This window comes from Leucoraja erinacea, chromosome 20 (assembly GCF_028641065.1).
Source record: "Leucoraja erinacea ecotype New England chromosome 20, Leri_hhj_1, whole genome shotgun sequence".
In the NCBI taxonomy this organism is placed as follows: Eukaryota; Metazoa; Chordata; class Chondrichthyes; order Rajiformes; family Rajidae; genus Leucoraja; species Leucoraja erinaceus.
The window spans coordinates 11,750,843-11,775,210 of NC_073396.1; the positions used below are offsets into that span (position 1 = coordinate 11,750,843).

General features: G+C 42.7%; 1 protein-coding gene across 4 annotated transcripts in view; it reads right to left on the bottom strand.

The window, feature by feature from the left end:
* kdm8 (lysine (K)-specific demethylase 8) overlaps positions 1–24,123 on the bottom strand; it is a 34,826-nt gene extending 10,703 nt beyond the window's left edge. The window contains exons 1-5 of one of the 4 annotated variants that reach the window (XM_055651278.1): positions 23,991–24,123; positions 19,978–20,107; positions 5,900–6,420; positions 2,035–2,207; positions 1,333–1,465 (exon numbers count right to left, since the gene is read on the bottom strand). In XM_055651278.1, the coding sequence (XP_055507253.1) occupies positions 1,333–1,465; positions 2,035–2,207; positions 5,900–6,355 (762 nt within the window). In that variant the 5' untranslated portion in view covers positions 6,356–6,420; positions 19,978–20,107; positions 23,991–24,123. Of the gene's footprint in view, positions 1–1,332; positions 1,466–2,034; positions 2,208–5,899; positions 6,421–6,542; positions 6,593–10,420; positions 10,711–19,977; positions 20,108–23,990 lie in introns of those variants that run through there. The other 3 variants (XM_055651276.1, XM_055651275.1, XM_055651277.1) reach the window with 3 other exon arrangements.
* Between the last annotated feature and the right edge of the window lie 245 nt (positions 24,124–24,368).

Here is a 24,368-nt window from a genome sequence, read left to right on the forward strand (position 1 = left end):
GAAACTAAAGAATGGTGGAGCACAAACCCTTAGCACGATTAGACAGTTCTTGACTGGCTAGAAAAGTAGAAATGATTGATCAGTCCCGATGCTCACTTGCAGGCAAACTAAGTTTGTTCCGATGGCTAAAGTGGTACAAGATATCAGTACCTTTAATCTCCACTTATATACACAACGGGCATGCTAACCTGAAGCTAATGGTGGTCAGAATGGTGGCTTAGAAATTCTTCCACATTGGATAAATAAACTGTATTGGCAGGCTATATATTCCATTACTGTTCCATTATTCTATGTTCGCTCTTCTGGGTGAGATGCTAACTGCATTTTCGTTGTCTCTGTACTTGTACACTGCACAATGACAATAAAGTTTGAATCTGAATCTGTATCTGATATTGCAGGCCGGGGAGGAGGCAGTTGACAGAGTAGTTCAATCACTTTGACGTTTGACAAATAAAAACTATTTAAATGTATTTTTTCCAATTCTAATCAATTTAAATTTACACGATTCTGTTAAATTAATGGTGTGTGCTAGATGATCGACCAGATCTACTAAACTGGTTGCCTGGCACAAAAATGTGCCACGTGACCTAATTTCTCAGGCAGTTATGTCTTTAGGGATACAGCGTGGAAACAGGCCCGTTGGCCCACCGAGTCCACGCCGACCAGCGATCACACTACAGTAGCACTATCCTACACACAAGGGACAATTTAAAACTTTAAAGAAGACAATTAACCGACAAACCTGTACGTCTTTGCAGTGTGGGTGGAGAAAAACCACGCGGTCACATGGAGAACATACAAACTCTGTAGTCAGGATCGAACTCGGGTCTCTGGCACTATAATGCCCCTGTCCCACTTAGGAAACCTAAACGGAAACCTCTGGAGACTTTGCGCCCCACCCAAGGTTTCCGTGCGGTTCCTGGAGGTTTTTGTCAGTCTCCCTACCTGCTTCCACAACCTGCAACCTCCAGCAACCACCTGCAACGTCTGGGAACCGCACGGAAACCTTGGGTGGGGCGCAAAGTCTCCAGAGGTTTCCGTTCAAGTTTCCTAAGTGGGACGGGGCATTAGGCAGCAACTCTACCTCTGAGCCACTGTGCCGCCCTTACTTTATCAGTTTGACTGTGGAGTAGAGACGTCTACAACTTTTGAACTCTTTCTACGGACAGCTGATTTCTATACAAGAAGCTCTACACAAGAAACCCTACAGCTACACCATAGTTTCCAGGCTCAGAATAAGTCATTGCTAGCATGTAACTATGTATTGGGTTTGAAAATAAATTATGTTCAGAACTCGGAGGACGAGAATAAATGGTGATGTCAGGAACCAACCTGATGCAGTATGTACTTGTCAATGAACTCGCCCACAGTCATCAGAGTCTGGGACCATGCCTCATCTGTGTAGCGAGAGCCCAGTTCCACGGGGACAGTGCGGCAGCCTGCAATCTCTCGGATGTATTCCACACTGTAAAGAATGCACAGCTCATCTACGGAAATCAGACACACTTATCTTAAACATAATATAAAGTCGTTATTATCTCAGCTTCAATACCAGGGACGCTGATCATTAAACAGAGTTCAACGCCTCTGGGGAGGTTAAAATGGTAGGTAGAGGGGAAAACTGTCTGTGAACTCAGAAAGCATGCAATCCAGTCCAAGGGCAGGGGAGGATGGCTCATTGCACTGTTTTACTTGGGTGGCAAGGACTTGCATACGGTTAGTAGAAGAAAAATGACTGGGCTGCTTCCACTGTGATGCATGGCATCATTACAGTGTAAGGTTACTGCAGATAAGGTAATTATTATCCATTAATCAAACTCCTACCCAGACAGGCGCACAAAGGCACAGGGCACAAAGCTTCCTGAAAAATGTTTTTTTACAGCTTAATACCGATACAGAATTAATACTGTGTTCTTGCAATAAAATCACAATTTACTCATCGGAAATCACTTGAGGGATAGAGCATGCTGACAGTTTATCCAACGATTTGGGCAGAGAGAATGCTGCTGCCAATGGTAGGCGTTCTTTACCCACCTCCATTTGGAGTCCTTCACAGCAGGCCAATGATCAACAATGCCCTGCAGTATGACAGGCTTGTGCGGAATGAGGTGCTGAGCTCGGAAACGTTCCAGTGAAGGGCAATGGACCCTTGGAACTTCCATTCCAGTTTGGATCTCCTTTATCAAAGGGAGAGCAACCTGCAGTCTCTGGAATTACAAAGTTAGTTGAATGTTTCAAAAGTACTTGCGAGCTGCTGTCACTGAATCTCAATCCCAAGGTTTATTATTGTCAAATTAGTCTTCATTTTATCATTGGACTCATCCAGCAAGTGACCGAAATTAGAACTAATTTCACAGAAATTGCAACAAATAGAAAAAAAAAACATCCAGCGTTGGAAACCTTGTGCATTTGGGGAAGGAGATAAAGACGGGCAGTACAGGGTTGTGGAAATACCATTTGGAGGCTCTGTTGGGGAGATTACCAGAGGTGAAGAGATCAGTAACTGCCTGGTGTTCATCTATGGGGGCATGGTCAAGGCATAGGTATGAGGAGGTTTCTGTGAGCTGGTGCTTGCCTCCAGCACGGTAGAAGCCAGCCTTGCCAGACTACGACACCTCCCTTGTCGGCAGCATTGATAACAATATTGGGACTGCTGGGCGATTTGCAGTGGCCAATTAGCTGTACATCTTTGGAATATGGAAGGAAACTGGTGCACTTGGAGGAAACAAACATGGTCACAGGGAGGTTACACAAAAAAGCTGGAGAAACTCAGCGGGTGCAGCAGCATCTATGGAGCGAAGAAAATAGGCAACGTTTCGGGCCGAAACCCTTCTTCAGAGGAGGTTGTGAAACTGTCTCCGGAGAGAAGAGGAGAACTTCTTCAAGGTAGGCATATCTTGAAGAGATAACGCAGTGGAGTATACACAGTGTTTAAGAAGGAACTGCAGATGCTGGAGAACATGGTCACAGGGAGAGTGTGCAAACTCCACACTGACAGCACTGAAGATCAAGATTGAACCTGGGTCTCTAGGGCTGTGAGACAGCAACTTTACCAGTCATACTACTAGTGTGCCTAGTGTAGGAATTAAATTAAAAGTGGAAAAAGGTTGGTTTGAAAGAAAATGCAAAGATGTTTAATAATGAGGTAAACCAAGGAAAGAATGCATAGTAAGGGACTGGAGGTGGAGAATGTGGCTAAGGTTCTTTATTAGAACTATACTGCTGTCTTTGCGATAAGGAGAATTACTGCTGATGTTGTAGTCAGTGAAGTAATAAATGGCATTAAACGTAGTGAAAGTGGAATTATTCAAAAATTATCATTTTTTCCAAAATGGATAAATTATCAGGCCCAAAGGAACTATATTCCAGGTTGTTAAAAGGGAGGAAATTGCAGAGGCACTAAGTTGCTTTTTTCTAGTCCTTCCTCGCAGGGGATTGAAGAAACTTTGTTTCCTTGTTTGACAAAGTGATAAATCAAGTAATTACTGGCCAGAGACACAAGGAACTGCAGATGCTGGTATGCAAAATAAAAGACGCAGTGCGGGAGTAACCCAGCAGGTCAGGCAGCATCTCTGGAGAACATGGGTAGGTGTCGTTTTGGGGCAGTTTGAAGAAGGGTCCTGACCTGACACGTCATCTATCCATGTTCTCCAGAGATACTGCCTGACTGGCTAAGTTACTCCAGCACTTTGTATCTTTTTTTAAATTGCCTGCCAGTCTGTTTAGATTTGGTAGCAGTAAGAACTATTGGAATCAATTCTAAGGGACCAGCTAAGCCTTAATTTAGCAGGGCACAGATTAATAGTCGACAGTTAGCATGAATTCGCTAAGGGTTGGCTGTATATAACGAACTTGCACGAGATATTTTGAGATGGTAATAAGGAGGATTGAAGTGGGCAGTCTGATGTAATCTGCATGGATTTTGACAAGGTTCTGGCGTGGTAGGCGGGTCAAAAGTAAAAGTACTTGGGATCGAAGGAAGAGTGGCAAATTGGATGTAAAATTAACTCATTAGCAAGAAGCAAAGGGAAGATGCTTTTGGGCTTGAAGATTGTTCAAATGTACAATTTCTTTGGATAAGGCACAGTTTCTAAATTATAAATTAATGCTTTAGACCTAAATAATTGAGCCAATCTATATGATAAACAGGGTCTACCAGCATATGGATATGTGAGGACTAATTGGGGATAGTCAACATGGCTTTGAGTGTGAAAAATCACATCTCATACAATTGATAGAGATTTTATAAAGAGGTCACCAAGAGGACTGACGAGGACAGTGCAGGTTGTCCAAATGGACTACATGGACTATGGAACTGAGTTGAATCTTTTCTAGTCCTCCCCAGCAGGGGATTCAAGAACTATTAACTTTGCATCCTTGTTTGACAAAGAGATAAATCAAGTAATTGGGACATATAAAACTAAAAGGAACCAAGATAAAACAAATGGGGAGAACTTGTTTCCTTTAGCAAAGAGGTTAAAAACTAGAGATGGTTGGAAAGCAAAATGATACGTCACTCAGAGGATGGTAACAGTTTGGAAGTCACTGTCATGGCGGAAACCCTAATCGTATTTATAACGTTCTTGCATATGCACCATAGGGTTTGTTCTTGTAGGGCTGCAGACAAAGTGCTACAAAGTGGGTATCTGGAGGCTGGGTGGGTATTTTTTTCTGACTCTCGCAGACATAACGGGTAAAACATCCTCCTTTGAAGTGATTAATATTGTAAGGCACCATCAGCCCCACCTATATTATGAGCTTGTGGATCTCACATTGGTTTCATCAACCAGCACAGAAGCTACAGACTGAAATGGGAGCAAGTTATCTTCGATCCCAGGTGATTTTCTGACAGTGAAGGGCGGAGAGGTTGTTCCTCACCCAAAAGAGCAACTAATCAGTTGGAGCAAACAATTGTTTTAAGCAGTGGAGGCAATTGTGGGGTGGGGGATTAACTCTGTGCCTTGACTCGCGCTTGCAGAAATCCCAAGTGATGAGAGTCATACAACGTGGATAAAGGCCCTTTGGCCCAACTTGTTCACACCGGCCAACATGTCCCATCCACACTAGTCCTACCTGTCTGCATTTGGCCCATAAACCTCTAAACCCCTGCTTGCCATGTCCCTGTCCACATGTTTTTTAAAACATTGAGAGTACCTGCCTCAACTACCTCCTCCGGCTGCTTGTTACAATACACCCACCACCATTTGTGTGAAAAAGTTAGCCCTCAGTATTAAGTTTTTCCCCCCTCACCTTAAATGTATGTCCTCTGGTTCTCGATTCCCCTACTCTGGGCAAGAGATTGTGCGTCTATCCGATCTATTCCTCTCATGATTTTGTACACAGATCATTTTGATTTTGCCGAATTCCATCACGCAATCTGTCAACAGGAGCTGGTGTTTTCCCCAAAATGATACCACTTAACTCTATACGTCTATTCCCAGATCAGCAGGAGTCGACAGGTCAGGATCTTTGCTTCCCTCCCAACTACACGACACTTCGGATCACCCTGGGATCCAGAGCGAAACGTCAAGAAAATATAATTTAATCTTCGATGCAGAAATTGCTAATGACTGAAGCAGCAAGTTGGCAGTTTCAAAGTTCCATTTCCCACAGCAGCCATCCCTTCATCCCTCTTATCGCTTTATAGCCAATTAGTCTTGAATTATGGGCAGTTGTGCTTTCAACTTCTGGCACATGGAAGATACTCAAAACTGATTGCATTTGCAGCACACTTACATCTCTCTGGTCCATTTTTTATTCCAACTACCAATCATTTCAGGACCTAACCCTCGGTATTTTAAATGGGTAAAAATAAATCGGAAATGTTTGTTTAATAGTCCAGATTTTAAAAGTAACAGTAAAACACCTGGAGCATGTGCATAAAGTGTAAAAATACTACCTTGTGGCAGGAATTCTGATGTGATCCAACATCTTCTAGAGATCTCTTCTTAGGTTTATTGTGATTCTGAAGGACTTTAACCAGTCTGATGAGGATGTTGTCCATTATGGCCATTCCCATCAACAACCCTTTGTCACAAGTTTCTATTGCTTCTCTAAATGCTGATCCATCCTTGCACAGGCACACAGCCTTAAAGAGACAGCCGTATGAAAAGACTCTCCTCCACTCCTTGTCCACGTCCTTCCAAGTTCCAACGTTGAGCTTCTCCCAGGAGTAGTCTATAATAGTCTGACTCATCTGCAGGCATTCGGCAATGTCCTGGCCTTCATACAGTAACATTGCTGCCTGCTTTAGTAAGAAAATAAGACTCTCGCTCACTGTTTTGTTGAACTTCAAGTTGATGTCCTCTAATTTGGGTGGCAAAACTGCCATTACTTCAGCCCATATGGTGGGCATCTCTTGATGACTTTCTCCAAAGACAGTTTGATGCGAAAATGGCCAACTGAAGGAGATGATCAAATCTGCAAAAAAATCAGCAGTTTCAAAACTGGCGCTGGAAAAAATTTAGACCGAGATTGAGTAATGCGTTATGACAGCAACACAGACTGTGCTGCGTGACTTGTCCAAATCTTTACTGGCTCACTGGACATTGTTTGCGGATGGACACAAAATGCTGGAGTAACTCAGCGGATCAGGCAGCAGAAAGGAGATTGAAAATAGGTGACTTTTTGCCTCGATACCCTTCTTCAAACCCTTCTTTATGGATGATTCTAAACAAACCAGAACAAATTTTGTGATTACTTTTGTAATAATATGGAAAAAACAGTAGCAATAATCTCCATTTACGAAACACCTTCAATTGAGCATCAAGGTAAACAACTGGAAGCCCAACGTAGGTCTTTCACAGCATTAATGCACAAGATATATAAAGAAGTCAAACAGATTGGTTCTAAGCAGCAATAAGGTTAGAAAGAGGAAAGAGGCTGGTTGAAACCCCCCAAACTTGGGTTTTAAAAAGTTTGAAGCGTTAGAGTGCTTGATACGGCTGTGGGACCATGGTCATACGGCAATAATCGTGTAAATATGGGTTCGGGAGAAAATTCAAACATGTTTGAACAAGAGTTGTACAAAAATGGTTGAGCATTGCATACATTTTGAAAAGGATTCCGTAACTGTGAATGGGAACTCCTGCCAGAGAAAGGAGATTGATAGAAAAGCCAGTTTGCTATTTACGGGCGAGTCCATGAGCTAAGCATTTCATAATGTACGAGTCTCTTTTTTAATTGAGACATTGTCTTCAGCCAATTGCCGGTGGGTGTCTGTAGAAAAGCAGGTAAGGATCCACCTTGTGTGTGAATGGGATGTGGTACAAATTACAACATGACAGCAGATTCAATTTGAGTTATGGAGAGATGAGGAAGGAATGCCAGCTAGAAGTTCACTTCAATAGTTGAGCATCAAGGTAGTCAACGCATTGGAAGCATTCAGTGCTGGAGGTCTTGTTGGGCAGTGGTGGCCTTAGCAATGACACAGAGATAGCATCTAGAAGTCAATTCTTTGTCAAACGTGACAATAAGGTTAGAAAGAGTTACAAATAGACTGGTTTAGTTTCCAATAGATCTTCGAGGAAGCAGCAGGTTGAGAGCCCCAACATCCAGCAGGTAAACAGCTGCATCAGGAATGCTGGAACAGTCTTCAGCAGAGGACGTTTGGAAATTAGTAACACAGCCCAATCATAACAGCTAAAGTGCAGTTCCAAACTAAAAAAACAGGCAAGGACCAACAATGGGAAACAGCAGATGTAACAGTGCAGGAACAGTAGACCCTTGTTGAGTTTCGGCAATAGAGAGGATTCGTGTAAGTCCAATGAAGGCTGCAACAGGATAAGGAGGGATAAATCATTTTTGTCACAATTACAATGCATATAATTTGTGACCTCAATCAGATCTATTTTGGTACCTAGCCAGTGCTCAAGGTAAGATGCATTGTGATTTGGGAGAATGCAGCATGTTCGGTGGAGAAAACATGAGCCACAGGAGCGTCACAGCGATTACCTGAATGTCCTTGTATTTCTCTTGCGTTAAATATTTTTTATTTCTTTCCTCCACACAGTGAGACTCGAGCATAGCATAATTAGTACAGTGGATGTGTGTCCCTTAAGAATATCAACAATTAAATGAGAAAGCCCAAGCGTGACAGAGTAAAATATCAACAATAATATAATAAAAAGGAACTGCAGATATACCAAAGATAAACACAAAATGCTGGAGTAACTCAGCGGGACAGGCAGCATCTCTGGACAAAATGGATAGGAGACATTTCGGGTTGGGATCCTCCTTCAGACTAATTCAGACTTCTGAAGAAGGGTCCTGACCCGAAATGTCACCTATCCATTTGTCCAGAGATACTGCCTGACATGTTGAGTTACTCCAGTATTTTATGTCCATCAAAAATATCATCCCTTCAATGGATGAATAGGCTCTTGGAGAGAAAACAGATCTGGGCACAAACCAAAACTTCTTTCGGCCTCTTGCTATCCTTCTCACTTCTTTAAGATTACAGCCAGTTTCTCACAATCACCCCCCCCTCACCCTCTCTGCATCGTTGTGCTGAGCTTAGCAACTGCGCTGAGATTTGGGAGTAGTGGCACGTTGATTTCTCTCTAATGGATAGAGATTGACCTACGAGCTATGACCCACCAGTGACGGGAATGATATTGCTGACGTACCAATCTGTACCAATTCAATTGATGGGCATTTGAGACTAATTTCATTGTATTATATATCATCCTGTGAGAAAGGCATGTGCATGAACCATCTCCTGCATTGCAACATACCAGGTGACTCACAGAAAGAATTTAAAAGATGCTTTTAAAAACAGAATTTCCATTTTATTGGTTGTCCAGACATAACCTCCATAACCTGATACTAATATGAAAATAAGAGACGTACAACCCTGACAAGATAACAGGAATTGTAATGAGTTCACTTGGTAAACCCATCAATTTACCACCGATCATTCCCTCTCTCCCCCTGCCCCCACCCTAGGCTTCCTGCTAGTTCCACTGTTCGCATCCCTTCGTCATCACCTCTTCCCCAGCCAACAATGGACCATTATGAGCTCCACCATTCCTTGTTCATCTGTTGCCGGCCCTGATTTGTTGTGGCTTTTTCCCACTGCCAGCCCCCCCTCCTCCCCCCCACCGCATTCAGTCCGAAGGAGGGTTCTGACCCAAAACGTCAGCCATCCCTTTTTTCCAGAGATGCTGCCTGACCCGCTGAGTTACTCCAGCACTTGGTGTCTATCAAGCGATCAACCACATCAGGGCCATCACCTCCATTCCCTCATTACACATTTATTTTACACCCCGTGAATGGTCAGACAGGACCTTGGGCATCTCATTTGAAAGACAGCATGACAGTGCAGCACACCCACAGTAACCCGGGTTTCGGCCCGAAACGTTGCCCATTTCCTTCGCTCCATAGATGCTGCTGCACCCGCTGAGTTTCTCCAGCATTTTTGTGTACCTACTATTCAAAGTCTTATCATTGAGCATGATGCAGAGCGCATGTTCATGTGTAATACTAAGATTATATTTTGCTGGTAGCATTATAGTACAGACTACGGAGAGAGCTTTTTAATGCCTTTTCTGATGGTCTTGGAAATAAGAAGGTGGAAATGAAAGTATTATGTTAAGGTCCCGCAATAGTCATTCCCCTCCCTCCCTCTTGCTCTGCATTAAAGGAAGTGCAGTTAATATAATCTGAAATTCATGCCAAGACAAGAGTGATGGGCAGAGGGCCTTCCTCATTCATAATACAATGCGTGAGATTGTGCACCTAACTCGTTCATTGCCTATAAACCTTGAAAATACTAACACACCCATAACAGTGGAAACAGTTCCCTTTACGGCAATTAGTATTATGAAGCAATTCAGCAAATCTTCGCCATTAAGTAATGTATTACCTAACTACATCATAAAACTGGCTCCTGAAAAGTTAATGGAATGATTACACGGGTAATAATGGGCGTCTAGGGAACAAGGTCTTTTTCTGCACAGTGCCTCATATAGATAGCAACATTGGCGTTGGCAGGTTGCCTTCTGAATTGACAATGGCTGCATTAAAGTTAGTGTCTGTCTCAATTCGATTCCAAGTGGACTCTGGATCCATGGAACACCACTGGCAGTTAACAGAGGCTTACATCTACACCAGGGAGAGGTGGGAAATGGAAGCTCTCTGCTAACCAGGGAGATGCTTCAGGAGGATGGGGGTTAAGTCATGGGGTCGCAATAGCTGAACAAGAGAATTAATTAATACCAGGCTCAGGTTAAACTGAACCCGAGTGTGTTTCAGGCTGACAGAGTACTTCTGAAGGACTAGCATGCAGCCAGACCCTAATTAGCGAAAAAAAAAGTCACCAAATAAATAATACAAAACTGCTTTGTCAAGCGAGCTGAGAATTTGTTGTATCTATTCCTTTTCGTGAGTGGACTGTTAATGTCTACATTTGTTTGCCTACCTTGCATGACACTTCCAATTGCAATGCAGCATAAGCAGATGTTCTTCTCCGTATGTTCCTGGTGTATTCTAATAAGTTTGACCTTCTCTTGATTTGAGTGCTTCATTTATTCTGCAACTTGCAACATGCTCAAAATTGCAATCATTTAATCAAACAGCACTTGCTTAAAATTAAACGTTCAGGGTGCGAAGTTACAGGGAGGAGGGCAGTGTTTAAAGAAATATTACAAACGCAACTGGGTAATGTTACGTGTCGGTTAGAATGTGGGACTTTTCCTTACTTTCTGAATCCCTGTTGTTTCCATTCGCCACAGTCAGAGTTTTAACTAACCTTTCCGTTAGAGGAAAACAAGATAATTCACCGCCTGGTGAACTGCAGTGGTTACTCCACGAAGAACGCTAGTGTTACCTCAAATCACACTGACCCTCACGGAAGTTGCTGAGAAATAAGACCGTCAAAGTGCTGCAGGTACCTGCAGGTAACTAGTCCAAATGGCCTCAAACAGAGGGAAACCTAATTTTGTTCACATACATGCAGTAGTGGAACGTGTGTAGAAAGGAAGTGCAGATGCTGGTTTATACCGAAGACACACACAAAATGCTGCAGTAACTCAGCAGGTCAAGCAGCAACTACCGTAGCCGATCGCCGGGTCGAATTTGCTGGCTGCGGCTCTGCAACAACAGCCCGGCCGGAGTTGGCAGATCTGTTCCCATAGCCAAAGATAGACACAAAAAGCTGGAGTAACTCTGCGGGACAGGCAGCATCTCTGGAGAAGGAATGGATGACGTTTCGGGTCGAGACTATTCTTCAGACCTATTGTTCCCATAGCCAACCTCCACGGCCGACCTTGTGGGCAGGTATCACTGCCCCCCCCCCAAGGCATTGACCACTGTTGGTCTGGCAAATGGATAATTCGGCAAGGCTCTGGAACCAAGGGTGCCAGAAAATCAGTTGGATCTGCACATTGTTTTCTTATTTCAACAGTGATAAGTATCAGTGTGTGGGATGCCTGCCTGTCCACTTGTGCATCCAGAGGTGATGAGGCCAAGTGTGATGCCATCCAACTGAGTACAGATAACGTAGATTAAAACAGGGACTGAGAACTGAACCCTCTAGTTCGTGTGGCTCCGATCAAATATTCTTCAAGTTGTACATCTAATTGCAGCTTTAGAAAATCAGCTCAACATTGCACCAGAATGAAAACAGACTAACAATAACATGCCATCATTTTCTGCTGTCTCCTTGCGATGAGGTTCTGTAATTGCAATTAGAAATGGCATTACGCAGAGATGCAATTTTGATTGGATTCTCAACAGAAGGATGTCAGGAAGCACCGGGAAATCATCATTGATTCTACTATCAAGCATTAGTTCCAAATAATTTATTTAAAGGAACACCAACTCATTTTATGCAAGTCAAAAATTGGATTGAGACATTCAAACTGGATAATCAATTGAATTCAATTGGTAGCATTCTCTCCTTGAATCAGATCAGTGGCTCAGACCTTAATGCTGGCCTTTAGAGCAGACAATAACATTTGTGTGGGACGTATCAGACTGGATCAGAATGACAGGCTACCTTCTGTAAATAATGAGCCAGTCCACCAGCCTCTTTACTGTCCTTCACACGAGGGCTTGGATTAATGATATATCTCAGTGGTTTTTCGGACAATGCACTATTTTATTGCTTGCACACATTTTGGTGTGTTTCTGATGATCATCAATCTTACACCAGGACTTTTGGAAATGTCAGTAACCACGTCAACTCGGCAATGGAAGCAGGTTACTAGATTCCTCTCGCCAGCTAAGCATATTATCTGGGTCATAGAAAATGCTCCTTTTTATCTTCCCCGTTCTGGTTCAGCTATTACCATGAGATTCTTAAAATCCCAACAAGGGGGGCACGGGGTCACAGTGGTCGAGCTGCCTTATAGTTCAGTGCAAGAGACCCAGGCTAAATCCTGAATACGGGTGCTGCCTGGACAGAGTTTGTAGTTTCTCCCCTGTGACCGCATGGGTTTTCCCTGGTTGCTCCGGTTTCCTCCCACACTCGAAAGACTCACAAATTTGGCTATTGGCTTCTGTAAAGATTATAAATCATCCCTTGTGTGTAGGATAGTGCTAGTATACGATTGCTGGCCGGCATGGGCCGAAGGGCCTGTTTCCCACGCTGAATCTCTAAAACTAAAACTAAAGTGATATTAAAGGCTGCTGACACTCGCATCGCCTACACTCTGAATTCAAAGCTTACACGGCCAAACCCAATACAGCAGAGACCTCAATTCCATTAAGATCCTCTTCATAGAAACATAATATTCTGAAATTAATAAAGTGTAGGATATAAAATATGAAGGTTCTATTCCCTGTCTTTCTGTGCAATCATTTTCAAATTCTACTTCAAATGAATCAGTGCACATTTTGAAAGTGCACAGTCATTATTTTTCTTAATCTTATTAAAAGCTGCAGCAGGCGTGCATGTTGAAAGAATCTGAATATCAGATTTAAGTACTCGTTTTTCCAGAGATGAATTGACTTTTTAAGTGACAGCATCTGTTTGTTTGTATTTCATTTGTAGCTAATTCATCCCAGGGTGGCTGTTTCTGGCTGTTCAGTGAATATTAACCAGCTGTCACAATTAGGCAAGGCAAATCCAATTAGCTCATGTGTAAAGGAGTTTCTGGACATAGCCTTGAAGTAATAAAATTAAAAAGTGCTGTCCATTTGCACTTTCTAAAATTGTAATAAATGAATTGTGTTGGTTAACAAAATAGAACACAGTGTAATTTGAAGTTTATCGAGAGCTTCTGACAACCCTTCATCATTAAGCAGAGAGTGCAGAGAAGATTTACGAGGGTGTTGCCAGGACCTGATGGCATGAGCTATATGGAGAGGTTGGGAGGTAAGAACTTTATTTCTTGGGGTGCAGGAGGATGAAAGGGTGATCTTTTATAGAGGCATATAAAATCATGAGGGGGATGGATAGGGTGAATGCACACAATCTTTTACCCAGAGTTGAGGAATCAAGAAGCAGAGGGTGGATATAGGTTTAAGGTGAGAGGGGCAGGATTTAATAGCAACTTTTTCCACACAGAATGTGGTGGGTATATGGAACAGGCTGCCTGAGGAAGTTGTTGAGGCAGGCACTATAAAAGTATTTAAAATGCACTTGAACAGGTACATGGATAGGAAAGGTTCATAGGGGTATGGGCAAATAGGACTAGTTTAGATGGGGCATCTTGGTCGGCATGGACACGATGGGCCATAGGGCCATGTGTAGGAAGGAACTGCAGATGTTGGTTTATACTGAAGATAAACGCAAAATGCTTGAGTAACTCAGCGGGTCAGGCAGCGTCTCTGGAGAAAAGGAATGGGTGATGTTTCGGGTGTGAGGCCTTCCTCCTGCTTCTACGCAGTATGACTCAATTAGATGAGCGTTCAACGATCCAACAGTAACAATCAACTCCACACCAGCTTCTCACTATCTGTTTTTGTCATTCTTTTCACTACTTCTCATAAGGCCAGATCTGAGACATTTGGGACATATGCCAATAAAACATTCTTGACTCTTGAGAGAGCTGTTGCATTACCATCAGGACCACAGACAGTGATAGAGGGCTAGTTATGGTGGTAAAATAAGGCTGTGATGAAACATCTTGGGTCAAATCCTGTCATCTAGTAAACTCTGTCTTTAATCCCTATAGTGCCTTGTCCCCTGACTGTAAACCATTAGCCAAACGTAGATAGAATACATATCAGGAAAAACTGAACAGGCAGTGGCTTCTTTACCTTGAGGAGAAAAAAAGGCCAAAGACTGGTCTGTTGGACTCTAAGATTAGACAATCCTTTAGTTTGGTTTCTAGAGGATATGTTTACACTCTTTAGGGTGATAAAACCAGATCACAGTCATACATTATGGAAACAGGGCCTTTGGCGAACTCGTTCATGCCGTCAAGTCCATAGATAGGAGATCATTAGAAGATCTGATCAAGATAGTTAGGAGAAAATTCCTTTACCCAGTGAAAAGAAGATGGCTGCCACGGACACCGGTACAAGAGCTCAAAAACAACCCGGGAAAAAGGAAGTGGAGCGGGGTGATGTGGGGTGGGGGCAGTACATTCAACGCAAGGCAAAAATTTATATCCAGTCATCTATCCAAATATTGCAAACCTCTTGAGCAGAATTTTGTGGAACTCCATAAAAATCTCCACTAACACTCTCTTAACCACCATGTTACTGAGGTCCCCACCATTAGCCAGTCTTCCGCTAATTCAAAAATTCCACATGGGGGGGGGGGCAAGAGCACTCTATATGGCAAAGGTCGTGTCACATGACAGCGTCCATGTTGTATGGCTGAAAGTGGGCACTCCGGAACAAACCGCACTTGTAGTCAAGCTTTCCCAATAAACAACAACGCTGACATTGTGGAAATCACACAGATGCGTCCTGTACACAAAGAGGACAAATTCAATCAAGCTAATGACCATCTATTAGCTTACTCTCAATCATTAACAAAGTGATGGAAGATGTTGATGACATTGTTATAAAATCAGCACCAACTCAATTGATGCCAAGTTCAGCTTTTGTTCAGGGTTAAATCTAGGTGCCATTGCTGGTTCTTGTTCTCGAGAGTAAAGTTAGTTATTGGGTAACAAATTAGGGAACCGTACTTCTGGTACAAGGTTTAGATTATCAAGGGTAAAGACAAGAGTACTCTCAATTAAAAAAATAATAATCGGCAGGTGTACAGCTTTATTGGGTTGGGAACTGAATTGACATGGATGAACAGGATTAAGAGACTGTATCTGAACAAGGGCAGCATTTGAAGGAGAGATAGGTCAGTGCAGTCCAGACACATTTCCTTCAATTGAACAAATAAACTAGCAAAATCAGAACTCTACGGGTGATGAAAGGATGGATTTATGAAGGGTGGTCAGCACGGCATTTTGCAGGGAAGTCACACTTTGCAAACTAGATTGAGCTTTTTGAAGTGGTGACGAAGATGATTGATAAGAACAGGGCAGTGGATTTTGCAAGGTCTCTCAATGCTAGAATGAATCAAAAGATTGAGGCAAAGAGAATTCATGGTGACATGGTGGGTTCAATTCAAAGTTGTCTTGCCCATAGAAGATAGAGGGTAGAGCTGAAGGAGTGTTATTCTGACCACTGTACACCAGCAGAAGTTTGATTGCATATACGGCGACATGCTGAATCTCCTCAAACTTTCTATGTAATTGTACCAATGTGCTAGACACAGGACAGATCATCATAGATGTGCAGGAACCTAAACTTGGATCAGTGCTGGGACCTTTTGTGGAGCGTGAAGATAGTTGTTAAAAGATACAACAGGATATGAATCATTTGGAAATATGGGCAGAGGAATGGAAGGTGGAGTTTAATCTGGACAGATGTGATGTGTTTCACATAGAGAAGCTAAATGCTAGAGGAAAAAGCTAAATGCTAGAGGAAAGCATACAGTAAATATCAGAAGTCTTAGGGGCATTGATGTTCAAAGGGATCTTGGTGTGCAAATGTACAGCTGAAGCTTAAGGTCAGCACAGCGTGCAGAGGTAGGGTTGCTGCCTTACAGCACCAGAGACCCTGGTTTGATCCTGACTACGTGTGCTGTCTGTACGATCTCCCCGTGACCGTGTGGGTTTTCACTGGGCGCTTTGGTTTCCTTCCACACTCCAAAGACGTACAGGTTTGTAGGTTAAATGTTATTCCCATTATTCTGTATCTGTACACTACAAAACAGCTTGATTGTGATCAATGATAGTCTTTTTAATGTCCGGATAGCATGCAACAAAAAACTGATAGCTGAAAGGCCTGTTCCTGGGTGAATTCTTCTAAAGTATGACTGCATCTGTTTCAATTAATGAGGCCGGACATAATGTGAAGCAGAAATAGGGAAGGCAAGAAGGATGTCAGGTTTCTATATGACTTTGTTCCTCAATTAATGAAGAAACCCTTGCCTGTTTGCAGTAAGATGCTGGGCATTTTTCAGGCAAAGGATATTAGTTGGCAAACATCATTCAATTGCGGGAAAATTATATAAAATGGTTCAACATATATCCATGGCATTTCCTACTGTTGGCAGATCCAAGTCCTTAAACCAGGAATGTGCTGAAAGGTTGGGGGCATTGGGAAAGAGATCACCATTGATTAGGAATGTATTCGTTGCAGCCACTAATATGTATGTGGCTATGAGTGCAGGTCAGAGGCTGAGTAGACTACTAGGTGAATAACCATCTTGTGAAGTATTTCTGCTAGCTGCAAGGCAAAAATGAGGAATGCAATGGAATACCCTCTGGATGAGCACAGCTTCAATGACACCAAGAACTTAAAAGACAAAGCATCATACAAGATTGGGCTCCAAGCCACAACAGTGATCGTTCTAACTCCATTACACCATGGATAGAGCATCTACAAAATGGTCTGCGGCATCTCCAAAGACGTGCAGGTTTTTAGGCTAGTTGGCTTCAGTAAATTGTGCCTAGTTTGTAGGAAAGAACTCGTTTATGGGGTGATTGTTGGTCGGCGTGGACGGTGGGCTGAAGGGCTTGTCTCCACACTGTATCTCTAAAGTAAACTCAGAGGTCACCTTAACGGGCACCTCCCACACCTACAACCTCCACTAGCTAGGTGGATAATGACAGCAGGGAAAATTAAATACAGTCAACTGCAAGATTCCCTTCAAGACCTACTGCCCAATTTGGCAGTCTTAAGCTATACTTTCTCTTGTCACTTGTCATGACAGAATGGAAACGAAGGGTCTATTTCCCATTGAAAGGTATTAATAGATTGAAGGATTACAAGGGAGTAGTGAAGACAATTTTTCAACGATTTGAAAAAATCTGCCTGTCTCAAAAGGACAATGGAATCTAAGCCATCAATTCATTGAAGCAACATTTTGATGTGAAGCTGATGAGACAAAGTTAACCAGGTTACACATTCGCAGTGGGGAGCTCCTTTCAGCCTGTGGTGGGGCTGAATGGCCCCCTTCTTTCCATGGTGTACTCAATTCTTTACACAATTGCTGAAAATAAGCACTTTTTTCCCTAAACAGCATCTGTGCAGATACCATTTATTTATTAGTCCAAAACGCTGTTGTAGTCCATGTAAAATCTCTAACTTTAATTGGCTTTTAATCTGCATGGTTGCACAATAGAAAACAACTGGCCGCCTCGCGTTCCGCATCACTGCAGCGACTACACTTAAAAATTACTTTGTTTGTTGTGAAGCTAATTAGGGTGACCTGAAAGGCATGTATGAAGTGCTGTTAAATGCAAGGCTTTTCTTTTCTTATCACTGAACATTTTGCCACTTTTACGTTTAAATTCGAGTTTTCTTAACTTTGTGTATAAAAGTTTAGAGTTCAAAAGCTAGGAAAGAAAATGTCTGTGAAAATGTGCAGAGTATCACAAAATGGACGGGTGTGCATTAGTCTCCTTTGCCTTAGGTTGTCAGAGGTGAGGCTCAATAACTCTGGCCAGCGTTCATTCACACAGACAGGAGAGATGAAAGAGGCTCAGTGGAGAAGGAACCCGTTTCCACTGGATTGTTGGAGCTGTAAGGCAGCTCTACTAGCAGCAAGATGAATCACATCAACCCTCTCTGTTGCTTCATCAAAACGTCCACAGGGTTAATTAGTCACCATTTGCCTTTAACAATTGCGTGCTGGCATTCTCTAATCACTGGTATTCCAGTAACAGCTAATTCTGTCCTGTTTATTATTTCCAGGATTTTCCCTACCACGGAGGTCAGTCATCGATGTGAAATTACCACCCCCTATTTTTGGACAAGCAAACGTATGTAAATTTGGTCGTTCAGAATGTTGCGGCTTTAATTTCCCTATTCTCCTTCCTCATGGCAACATATCTGGCTTGTAGTTCAAACGTCTCCTTTAATGAGCATTCACAGTTCCGTCTGCCAAGCATTGACTAATTTATCTGGGCTTGTTCTGTTGTCTTCCCATTGAAATTGGTTGCTCTCCAACTGAATACTTTTATCTTGGAGCAGCTTATATCCTCTCCCAGAGATATTCTAAACCATATGATAAGATGACTACTGTTTCCAAGATGTTTCTTCAATGATACTGGATCTGGTCCAGCAATAAAGCCTTTCGTGTTGGGCCAAAGATTTACAGATTAATAAAGTTTTTATGAGCATAGAAACCTATCTCCCTGGTCTTTGTTCCTTATATTAATGCTGCTATTATGTTATACCTTTATTTGGATAAATGAAGCCCCTGTACACACTAATGTGAGCCCCTGTACACACTAATGTGACTTTTTCCTATGTTGCAGAACATGCAACATCTTCTTTTACAATTTTGAGTGCTCAAACACTCACTCGTATTTGACAAAGAAATTTTTACTTACACTTTTAAGGGTGACCTGAGCTTTCAATTGCCTGTCGCTGTAATTCTCCAACCCACTACCGCTCTGACTTCTCTCTCCTACACTGATCCAATGAGGTGTGAAGTAAGCTCAAGGAACAGCATTTCATCTTCCTTCTAGGCAGGTTGTAACCCTTGGGATTTCAGATTCCATTCCTGTTTGTGTCAAAACTGTAACATTAGTCATAGAGTCTTTCGGCACAGAGAAGGGATCATCAGTCCATCATTTTACAGCTGACCTTTTTGCCCATCTACACTAATCATATTTACCCACACTAGGACCCTTTATGTCTTGCCTATTTAAGTGCTTGTCCAATTTTACAAATGTATCCCATTCCACTACTCTTCTGCAGCACATTTCAAACATCAACCACATAATCTTATAAACTTCTAGAAGGTCTACCTTCAGCCTCCTTGGTTCAAGGGAAAACAAATCCTGCTTATCTAATCTTTTTCCATAACTAAAATCCTCCATTGTAAGCTCTTATGGCCATGGCCCATCCTATGAAGGCAAGCATGCCATGTGTCATTTGCACCACCCCGTCAACCTGTGTTGCCACTTTCAGGGGAACCACAGACTTGGACCCCTCCATTTGTCAACCTACTTCAGTGTTGTTTCAGCATCTTTTATCATGATTAAACATGGCACTGAAGCCAAATGACTCTTTGCCTGCTGGCCCCAGAAGGGGATCTGCTATCATTCATTACAATCGCTCCACTCTTTTAAATCTCTACTTCATTTGCAGCATTTCTCACACCAACTATGCTCCCATCTACCCCATTGGAGGCCTTCGAACTATCTTTACTAGACTTTATCTTGCACTAAATGATACACCCTTTATCCCGTATCTGTACACTGTGGAAGGCTTGCTTGTACTCATGTGTAGTCTTTTTGCTGAGTGGATAGCAAATAACAAAAAGCTTTTCACTGCACCTCGGTACATGTGACAATAATAAACTAAGCTCTACTGCAACCTGTATATATCCAACCTTGAGTCCCCAAAGAATATCACCTTGCACTGGTAGGAATAAAAATCCATCAAGCAATGCTCAACCCAACTTTCCAAGTGATCTGTATCCTGCTGCACAGCCTGGACAACCTTCCTCATTATCTACAACGCTGCCAATTTTCATGAGATCAGCAGATTTATTTATCATACCTCCGAAATTCACATCCAAATTGTTAATAGAATCACAAACATCGAAGGTCCTGGCACTGATCCCTGGGGTACATTGTTTGTCACAGGCTTCCAATCAGAAAAGCATCCTTCTGTCATCACCCTCTGTGTCCTGTCAAAAAGTCAATTTTGGATCCAATTAGCCAGCTCTCAAACTCAGATGTTCTCCCTCTACAGGTACTGCCTGCCCTGCTGGGCATTTCCAGCATTCCCTTTGATTTCTGATATCCAGCACTACAATATTCCATTTTCACAGTTCCAGCGTGGCATTTTCTCTCTCTACTTACATCTCCTTCAATCAGTTCAACTGCAATTAACAAGCCTCACCATCTCCTCTCAGCTGGCAATATTGCCATTCAGTTTCTCTATTTTCATCCTATCACAAACACTCACTTTGCTCTCTCCAGCCCTGCTCTTTCTCTGCAAGTTACTAACTTTTCCTTGCTCTGCTGAAAAGTCATCGAACTGAAGTGTTAACTTTTATGGCCACAAGGAACTGCAGATGCTGGTTTACGAAATAAGTCACAGAGCTTTTAACTTTTACAGCTCACTCCTAATGCCCAAAAAGATAGTGAGTAACTTCCCTCTTGAACTGCTGCAGTAATTTAAGCACACTCGCATTGCTATTGAGTAGGGAGCTCCGGGATTGAGCCCGGCAACAATGAAGTATCAGCAATGTATTTCCATATCAGGGTGATGTTCAACTTTGGATGGCATCTACTAATGGTGGTGGTGCTCCCAATTGCCTGCTGCTCTCCTACTTGGTGGTAAAGGTCAAGGTTTTGGAAGGTTGTGGACAAGCTTTTCCCTTTGATAATAGGGAAGATTCAAACAAGAGGACATGACTTCAGAATTAAGGGACAGAAGTTTAGGGGTAATATGAGGGGGAACTTCTTTACGCAGAGAGTGGTGGCGGTGTGGAATGAGCTCCCAGTGGAAGTGGTGGAGGCAGGTTCATTGGTATCATTTAAAAATAAATTGGATAGGCATATGGATGAGAAGGGAATGGAGGGTTATGGTACGAGTGCAGGCAGGTGGGACTAAGGGGAAAAAAATTTGTTCGGCATGGACTTGTAGGGCCGAGATGGCCTGTTTCCGTGCTGTAATTGTTATATGGTTAAATGCCAGAGTTCTATAGACAGTAACTGCAGTGCAGCCAAGACACCATTTGTGGACGGAAGTTAATGTCTAGGGTTGCTGATGGGATGCCAATCAAATTGATATGAATTAAGGATGAGGGATCAGGAGGAATTACTTTGCTCTGAGAGTTATGAATGCCCCTATGGGTTCTGTAAAATCAGTCATTATCAATTTTAATTTTGAGAAAAAAATATTTTGGAATCCATGCAATTTAAGGATCACGGCATCAACGATCAAGCCATGCCCTCTTCTCAATGCTACCTTCGGGCAGGAGATGTAGAAGCCTGGCGTCCCACACCACCAGGTTCAGGAACAGCTACTTTCCTACAACTATCAGGTTTGTGAACGGACCTGCACAATCCTAATGCTATCTTAGTAATGGAATACTAGGAGCCACCCCTTCACAGACATGGACTTGTTTTTTAATTTTTTTATTTGCATTTTGCACAAGTGTCTTGTTTTTGATTGCAGTCTTTTTATTTTTATTATCTTGTAGAACATGTGTAATTTTTGCATAATTAGCATTTCCATGTCTGACTCTTTGTGTCTGCGATGATGCTGCAAGCGATATTTACACTGCACCCACACCTCAAGAGACCAAAGTCAAAGAGTCACATGGCCTACCCCTACTTCTGGTTCCTTGCTCCTGGTGGAGTTTGGGTACAGGGCACCACAATGGACATGTAGAATGTGTCAGAAGGGACCAGAAGTGTCTAGAAACCAACTCTATCAATCAAAAAGATTGTGGTTGACCTTCTACCTCATGCTATTTTTCATGTCCTCTAATATCAGAAAGTTGTCCATCTTAATTTTGAACACAATCAATAACTGAACCGCCATAACCCTCTAGAGTGGAGAATTTACCATCTTCAGAGTACCGAGCTTTCCCCTTAACTCACACCTAAATGGCCGGCAGAGTATTTTGAAGGTATGACCATACTTTTCAGATTTTTATAACAGCAAAAAAAATCCCCGTATTAATCTACCCCATGGCAAATGGTGCAAGTGAAGAGGATTACTGAACCCAACAGGGATACTACACCTGGTCAGGAACATGTGAAGTATCTGGAGGCAGAACCCTATGAAGATGGACATGTTCAAGATCCCCAATTGTGAAAATCTGGGGAAGGGGAGGAAGAACCCTACAGTGATGGTAATGCCAGTTGACCAATCAAGAGAATTTGAATGCAGAATGGATAGTGTAGGAAGGAACTGCAGATGCTGGTTTACACTGAATATAGACACAGATTTTGGAGTACTATGGGCAAATTTGGGCCCCATATCTGAGGAAGGATGTGCTGGCTCTGGAAAGGGACTAGAGGAGGTTTACAAGAATGATTCCAGGAATTAGTGGATTAGCATATGAGCGCCTGACAGCAGTGGGCTTCTATTGGTTGGAGTTTAAAAGGTTGAGGGGGGACCTAATTGAAACTTACAGAATAATGAAAGGCATAGAGTCTATGTGGAAAGGATGTTTCCACTGGTAGGAGAGTCGAGGACCAGAAGTCATAGCCTCAGAATTAAAGGCCGCTCTTTTAGAAAGGAGGTGAGGAGGAACTTCTTTTGTCAAAGGGCAGTTAATTTGTGGAAGAAGGGTTTCGGCCCGAAACGTCGCCTATTTCCTTTGCTCCATAGATGCTGCTGCACCCGCTGAGTTTCTCCAGCATTTTTGTGTACCTTTGATCTTCCAGCATCTGCAATTCCTTCTTGAACATCTGTGGAACTCATTTGATTTGGCTGTGGAGGCCATGTCAGTGGATATTATTAAGGCAGAGATAGGACAAATTCTTGATTAGAACGGGGGTCAAGGGTTATGGGGAGGAGGGAAGAAAATGGGATTAGGAGATCAGCCATGATTGAATGGCGGAGTAGACTCGGTGCCGAATGGCCTATTTCTACTTCTATAACTTGTGCATCTGAAATCTTGGATGGTCACGTCACACAGACACATCTGCACTTTAGTCTGTTTTGACTGGTTTACTGTTTTAATGTTCTTTTTACAAACCATGTTCTCGGGGTATCTAAATCTAAATTTTATTAGTTATTTAAGTTATGACATCGGATGGAAGCTGCATACCAAATCTCGTTGCACTTATGTGCAATGACAACAAAAGATATTATTATTATTATTATTATATGAAAATGCTGCAGTAACTCAGCAGGATAGGCAGCTCCTCTGGAGAGAAGGAATGGGTGACATTTCGGGTCCAGACCATTAATGGATAGATCAGCTGACCAATCTTGAGGATCAGGAGGTCGAAGCCTATGGTGATCGGACATGTCAGATGACCATGCATGAGAATCTGAAGGCAGAACCCTGCGAGGATGGTCATGCCAGTTGACCAATCCTGAACATAAGGCAGATACCAGTTGGGTCTGAAGAGGGTCTCGACCTGAATCGTCACCCCTTTCCTTCTCTCCAGAGATGCTGCTTGTGCCACTGAGTTACTCCAACATTTTGTGTCTATCTTCGGTGTAAACCAGCACCTGCAGTTCCTTCCTCCTCATTTGCCCAACCATGAGAATCTGAGGGCAGAGATTGAACCCTTATGAGGATGGTCAGATTAGTTGATCAATCGTGATGTAGAAACCCTGTGAATGATGAATAGGCCAGTTACCTCACAAGAGACAGGGAAGCGTTAAGAAGAGGCAAAGCTATGAACATTCTGTGAATATGTTTTAGCAGGGATTGGTAATTAACTCCAACTGTGGGGCAAGAAAACGAGAAAGAATAACTCCACGAATTTTGAAACGTATATAACAATAAACATTCAAAAATGCACACAGATAACGATGACAATTCAGTTTGGTGCAATCCCAACCTCTGCCCTGCCTGCCTGCTCGTCGCCTCTTACCTCCCGGCATCATAAACGCCATTTTGCGCCTGCTCCTTCCCCCCCTCATCGAGTCACCAGCGGAGCACGACTTCTGATGACGCACATCATCTGTGTGCACAGGTTCTGCAGTCGCAGTATCGTGTACGTCATGGAACTCATTACGCGGCCGCCGGGTCCGGAATATGCGCAAGCGCGCGTTGTGTACACTTTTGGTCAAAGATTATAGAGCAGAGCTCCTCTAGTATCTTTGCTTTTGGTCCTGGGCAAAATGTCTATGGATGGTGCAGGGAATGAGTTGCTGAGTATTTTCTGAAACATATTTCAGATTTGTCACATCTGCAGTTTTTATTCACTTCAATTTAATTGCTAATCATTGTCAAGGTGGGCTCCGCAAAG